Below are 6722 nucleotides of genomic sequence, written 5' to 3' on the forward strand. Positions count from 1 at the left end.
GCAATCAAAAATATTTTTAAATCCCACTTCTTACAAACCCAGATCTAGTTTAACTCCTACATTCAACTATGCAAGCTAAAATCTTTAATAGTCACTTGAAAAATTATCACCCCACACAAAAAAATGCCAAACAAAACAAAACCTTACCAAGCTCCTATTGTGGCAATAGGGATATTTACACATGGAAGTAACACAAATATATAAGCATTTGTAAAGTCTTCGGCAATATTATCTTTAGACCTGGCTTTTATTTGCAAATTAAGTATGCATTTTAAAACCTAACAATTGCTAAATACAGAGGTGATGACATTAAAAATCCACTCAGTGAGACTTCCTGCATATAACATAACAAAACACTTCAAATCTAATTTTCAGCAATTTAAGAACTAATTTTTAGTGCTGTTGTGTTGTAATTCAATATAATTTACAGAGGTCAAATATGCATCCATAGCAATAAGGTAGAATCTCCAAAATGCAATAGTTCCATAAAACCAAACCATCACATGTATCCAAGAAGAAGGATCCATTCGCTTTTACCCTTCCTCCTCTGCTGCACCTGGGAACAGGAGGCTAAATTTCTTCTCTTCAAGACAGCAGGAGCTGAGAAACATTTAGCCCCCTAAAGGACTGGCTCACACAAAACCACACTGAATTGCTTCCTCAGCAGCTGTTCCTACATCTTGATGTGGTGAGAGGTCGCTCAGAAAGAGATACCACATCTATGTGGAAACATTAACATTAAAAAGCCACCTGAGCAGACAGGTACTAAGACTGGCTCTATCACACTAACACCTGCAGTATGCACCATGTTACAACACCCATAAAAACCTGGATACATCACGAAGAATAGGAAAAAGGTAAGCAACACAGCAGTTGACTCTTTCTTGTGTCACTGGAAGTAATGGTGAGCGTATTTGAAAAAACCATTTGTCTAAACTAGGTGAGATTAATAGATACGGGTGAGTTTAGGCATTGGCCATAATTAAGATAAATCAGCTCACTACCACTTAACTTTGAATGAAAGGCGCAGTCTGAAGTTTTCGGGTCAGAGATTGTTTGAATTGGCTTTACACTTTCAGGTTATTTGTTTTAACTTTATGAGCCGCCTTTTAAGCAATGAGAGAGTAGGGTGTTCCTAAACACAACACCATGGGGAAGCCGCCGTAGTTCCTCTCTGAAACGATAAGCTCTGAGCTGGAGGGCCACAGGGAAAAAAGCAAAAGGAAAACGAACGTGAATTTTAAAGGGGAACAGACGTCTCTTCTACGAGTCCCTTGCAGAGGGAAGAGTAAAACGAGACCAGGCTGTCACTGCTTTCGTAATTGCAAAGAAAGGTGCTGCCTCAAAGGGGAGAAAACTTCCATTAGCAACTTCCTCTGAAACACCTGAAAAAAGCAGCACACAAGGCTCGTCCGCCCCTTACGTGTAATCCATCTGATAATGTCTAAAATTTATTAGCAACAACTTTAAACACCGCTGAAGAGAGAGGGCCTTTCTAAACGAAGGTCAAAGACGAACGCTTTGGAAACTCAACAAGGCTCAGCCGCAGGGAGATAGGGGAAAGCGCACGGACTCGGGACAGAGTCAACAAGTGTGGGGCCGGCTTTGCTTCGCCTGCTGGTGTTTCCCAAGGGCACGGAGGCCGGCGGGCCGGGCCGCGGCGGGGGGAGCCGGGGCGGGGGAGCCGCAGCGCTCCCGGCCGGGAGAAGCGCTCGGGCCGCGGCCGGGCGAGCGGGGCCGGACTGCAGCGGGCGGCCCCCCGGGAGCCCCGGGAGGGGCAGCGGGGTTCGCTCCCGGCCTCCTCGGGCTCGCACCGGGCTGCCTGGCTGGGCCTCGGCCGCTTTCCCCCGGTACGAGACCCACCATCGTTCCCCGGCCTGGGGCTAGCGGGCCCGCCCGCGCTGCCCTCCGCCGGCTTTCACACTGTGATTCCGCACCGCGAACACGGAACTGCGCCGGCAAGGCCGGCCCTGCTCCCCGGGGAGCTGGGCACCATCGCTCCCTGCTCCCTTGTCCCTCTCCTCTCCCTCTCCCCGCGGCGCAGAGTGAACAAACGCGCCGCCGTCTACCTGTGCAACACCTCCGCAACACATTTTATTTACACGGAATTAGCTCGGGGCATTGTACATTATATACAGATATGTTCCCCCTCCAACAAGGCAGATCTTGTGCAAGATTAGTAGCATCCTCTGGAGCGTATCCGACAGTCCACGGGAAATGTCCCCCCCGCTTAGAAGTATCAGCTGTCAGAGTCCAAGTCACTTTTCCCGTCCTCTTGTCTCTTCTCCGGTGACGTTTTAGACGCTTTATTCCACTTTTGTGCGTTTTCTGATTCCTCCGAAGACGATCGCTTTTGCCTCCTCCACTTCGCCCGGCGGTTTTTGAACCAAACCTGTTGCGTTAAGAAATTAAATTATTAGAGGGGAAAAAAAAAAAAAAACCAACAAAAACCCACTATGCAAACCCGCAGTTGACCTCAGCCCGGAGCTCTGCCGGGGCCGGTGTGCGGCGGCCGCGCTCGGACAGACGGACGGAGGGAGGCGGGGAAGCAGCCACTCGGGTGGGACCGGCCCGGCGCCTTCAGGAGGCACAGCCGCCTGCCGACAATCCCTCACAGCCCTGTGACAGGCTCGGCCGGCCGTACCAAGGAAGGGCACTTGGAAAGAATAAAAACTTTCCCTCTGCCCCCGCAAAGCGGTCGCTCTCCCTCCGCTGTCAGAGCCGGGCTGGAGCCGCACCGCGATACATCCGGTTCGGGCGCGTTTGAGCGCGAATGGGTGAGGGTTGAAGAAGGAAAAAGAAAGCAAAGTACCTCCACTTTTTCCTCTCTTAAGTGCACCCTTCTGGCCAGCTGTTCCCTCGTGCCCACGTCTGGGTATTTCGTTTCCTGGAAGAGGTTTTCCAGCGCTTCCAGCTGCTCGTCAGTGAAGATAGTCCGGTGCCGCCTTTTTCGCCTGCAGTGCAGCTGGTTCAGTAACTGCAGCTCCGTCCGGGACAAAGTGCCCACGTTCATGTAGGGCAACATCTGATGGGGAACAGGGGACATCAGGACTGACCCAGTGCCCTCGTAACCTACGGACAGACAGACGAGTCGACGATAGGCTTTGCATGAGATCGCTGCTTCCCCCCACTCCTGTCCCGTCCCGTCCCGTCCCGTCCCGAAAATGCCCCCTCCCGCCGCCCAGCCGCTCTCCTGCGGGCCGCCAGCTCCTCGCCACCCGCTCCGGCTCCGGGCTGCGGGGACAAAGGGGGCCCGTCCGCCGCGTCCCATCCCACGGGGGCCGCCTTACCTGTGGGGGGGACGCAGGAGCACTGCTGAGCGCCCAGAGGCGGCACGGCGCCGCAGCACGAAGGGCCCACGGGGGACGCCGGCACATGCAGCTGCCCGTAGTAGTAGTTGTTGTAGCCGAGCCGAGATCCAGTGACGGCCGGCGGCAGCGCGGAGGCGGGAGCCACCGCCCGGGAGTAAAATCCGCCGTAGTCGGAGGCGCTGCCGTAGAGCGAGTCCCCGTGGAGGCTGGGGAAGACGACGGGCGCGGCGCTCGGGGGCAGCAGCACCGAGTCCTTGCAGCGAGGTCTGGCCGCCAGGATATTGTCGATGCTGAACATGCTCACAGGCATGCCCCAAACCGTGCGGGGCAGGGCGGCGGGGACCGGCCGGGGGAGGGAGGGAGGAGGGCGGGAGGGAGGGTAGGTGGTGGCTGGGGAGGGGGGGGGGAAAGAGGCTGGAAGGACACGAAATCGAAACTTTTCGGATAAATTTTAAAAAGGGATCGGAGCGAAAAGAAAAGAGCCTTTTCCGAGGGCAGCTTGCGGGCAGAGTGTGCGTGTGTGTCTGTGCGCGCGTGTGCGGTGTGTGTGCGTGTGCGCAGGATCCACCCCTGGAACTTTCCCCCCTCAACTCTCGCCTGTTTACTGATCTCAACCCAGAGGGCTGCTCGGAGTATAATCCATCTGAACCTCTTCCCTTTTTTATACCCAGGCGACGTCATCCTGGATTTAGTTCCTGGTAATATGCAGATGACAAACAAAACCAGATTTGATTTTTTTTTTCTCCCCTTTTTTGGTGGGGAAGAGGTGGGGGTTACACAAAGGAGTGAAAGCAGCCCGAGTCTGTGTATTGAGAAATAATGAAATTAACGTAATCCTTTCCATTAGTGGGCTTTTTAGAAAGGCCCCAGATTTAGGCTTGATCTCTGCTGCACCAGCTAATTGTCCAGGTTAATCTTATTAATGCCATTGTGTAGAAGTGGTTAGCAGCTCCTAGTCTTGTCTATTATGCGCCTACTTTGGTCGTGTTAGTTCACATTAGTGGGTGCGATTTCCTCTGTCTAAGGCTCAGATTCATTATTTATGCTTCAAACTGCTTAAGAAGCACTTAAAAAAAAAAAATAAACTGCCACATAAACACGCAACGCCCCCCCACTCCAAGTGTTTCTGTAGCACGACTTGAATCTTGCGTCCTCGGCTCGGAGGACTGAGCGGGCATTGAAGAGTATGTGTTTCTCGGATTTAAGGTTTATGCGGTGAAGCAGCAACGTCTTCACTGAGTAACTGAACTATTTTTTTTATTATTTTCCTAGGTCACCTGGCGGAATAAGGACACATGAATATTGTAAACTTCTATCTCTACGTTTTCTTTCTTTTGTTTCTTTTTTTCTTCCTTTTTTAACAGATTCAGACAGGTATCACCTTTTATTTTTAAAACAAGCCAAGAGACGCAAACATTAAAGACCAGTGCCATCTCAAATCCCAGGGTGTGGTAGGTATTCCAATTTGCTTCTGATCTATCTTGGTGCCTATTTCTTTTCAATATTTATTTATGTAGCTTAGAAAACAAAGCCCATGAAGTTGCAATGATGCAGAGAACTTTATATTTTGCATGTTCCGTGAATTTTTAAATGGAGAAATTTTAAATCCCTGAAACTCTTCCTATTAAAAGGTTTGGCTCTCCTGGTAGCTGGCTCTTGTGATTTGCAGAATACTTCGTCTGTCACGACTGTCCCTGGGAATCCACAGGAGGTGAACTGAATAAGATTAGACTATTTACCCCATCAACTCTCCATCAAAGAAGGTAGGAAATTGTACGCATGAAATGAAAACAAGCCATTAGAGTCCGTTTACGAGGAACACATTATTTTTCCTCAACAAAGAATATCCTCGTTAGCGCTTACTCGTACTTTATCTTTAGCCTTCCTTTCCTCGATATTCCAGGATTTAAAACCGCACCTGAGAATGATCTGAAACGTATTTATAGCGAAAGACTTGTATAAGCGTTAAAAAAAAAAAAAAGCCAAAGCTAAATTCTCGCTTTATTGATACATCACAATGTGATTAATTAGCTGCATGGGTTTTTACTTCAATTTATCTGTCTAACCATTTCTTTACGCCTTTGGCATTTAGACCTGAACTTCGTTCAAGTTTTTCAAATTTGATGGAAAGTGAAACTATTTGACAGAGGGTTCGGCGGGTTTTTTGGTTAGATTTGGGAAATTTTTTTTCCTGTTGATATTATGAGAGTTTTCTTTATTTTTTGTTTGTTTGTGGGTGGGCTCGTAGAGGGAGTTTCTGTTTGTTGGGATTTTTTGGTCAGTAATTCCCTGAGTGCAGCCGGTCACGCTGCATGCAGAGCAGCGCCTGCTTAATGCCGCCATCGGGATGCTCCTTCACGTCCTCAGCGGCTCTGCAGCAATGCGCGACAGCATCCCTCGGGGGGCCTGCGCACCCCCGGCGGGGAGCGGGGCTCCGGGCGAGCGGGGCTCGGGGTCCCGGGTGGGCCAGGCCCGAGGGGAGGCCGGCCGCGGGACCACGGCCCGCTCTGCTCCGGCCCGGAGAGGAGCATCCCGCGGGCATCCCGGGGGCTCGGGGCGGGAGCTGCGCGGCGGCGGGGACAGCGCTCAGCCCGGCACTGCCGCCCCACGGGGAACAATCCGGGTGACCCCCGGAACGCCGCTCCTGCGGGGGCTCGCAGGTGGGGACATCCTCAGTGGGGACACCCGACTTCTCGGGTGCTCAGCATCACTTGCGTCAAGGCTTCATGTCCGCGCCTGACCGGCTTCTCCCAGGTGAAGGCAGCACGGCGGGACACGAGTGGGCACTGGAGGAGCCGGGGCGCTGGCGGAGCACGCACCGCCCGGGCCGGGCGGGCGCTCGGCTTCCCAAAGAGTTTTTTGCTTCCCTTGGATGATGCACCATGCTACAACGTTTACCTTTATTCCTAATTTAGAAATTATATTTTCCAAATAACTTTGTCCCCCCAGTGGGGAGGGTTTCTTTTATTTTGTTTTGTTTTGTTTTAGTCTGAGTCGTTTTGCCGTGAAACCCCCGGTTTTGATACCCGCTTCGCAAAACCTGCTCTCGGAGTTTCTCATTTCCCATGCGCTCTTCGCCAACCTGGCAAACGGGAAATTGTGTTAAACAAACAATCAGTTGTCACACAATGTAGGGGTGAAATTGTAATAACAAATGAAACACAAGCAAATTGTGCTGCATAGTGTTGCTAAGCAATTGTTTGTTACGGGAGGGTGGTCACAGCATGGGTTGAGAGAGGGATCTAAAGAGGAGCATAGCGCTGGGCAGAGCAAGCTGTTAGGTATGAAATACGGTAAACACGGCGCTGATTTTCAGTATTATTACCCAAACACGATTTCATACAAAGCAATCACCATACACAAGTCTATGAAAATGCACTTGTTGAGAAATCGGATTTTTTTTTATTTATT

General features: G+C 51.0%; 1 protein-coding gene across 1 annotated transcript; it reads right to left on the minus strand.

The window, feature by feature from the left end:
* Positions 1 to 2066: 2066 nt before the first annotated feature.
* Positions 2067 to 3652, minus strand: GSC (goosecoid homeobox). The gene is made up of 3 exons (XM_059850239.1): positions 3291 to 3652; positions 2813 to 3072; positions 2067 to 2392 (listed from the first exon to the last, which is right to left on the minus strand). Exons 1-3 carry the CDS (start codon positions 3619 to 3621, stop codon positions 2240 to 2242), a joined length of 744 nt encoding a protein of 247 aa, XP_059706222.1. The 5' UTR covers positions 3622 to 3652; the 3' UTR covers positions 2067 to 2239.
* Positions 3653 to 6722: the final 3070 nt, after the last annotated feature.

The sequence above is a fragment of the Haemorhous mexicanus genome, chromosome 6, assembly GCF_027477595.1.
Source record: "Haemorhous mexicanus isolate bHaeMex1 chromosome 6, bHaeMex1.pri, whole genome shotgun sequence".
Taxonomy (NCBI): Eukaryota; Metazoa; Chordata; class Aves; order Passeriformes; family Fringillidae; genus Haemorhous; species Haemorhous mexicanus.

Coding starts and splice junctions, on each gene's coding strand:
- GSC (XM_059850239.1), bottom strand. CDS start 3,621: ATGCCTGTGAGCATGTTCAGCATCGACAATATCCTGGCGGCCAGACCT. Junction 3,073..3,290: donor CTCCTGCGTCCCCCCCACAG/GTAAGGCGGCCC, acceptor GTCTGTCCGTAG/GTTACGAGGGCACTGGGTCA. Junction 2,393..2,812: donor TAAGAGAGGAAAAAGTGGAG/GTACTTTGCTTT, acceptor TTAACGCAACAG/GTTTGGTTCAAAAACCGCCG.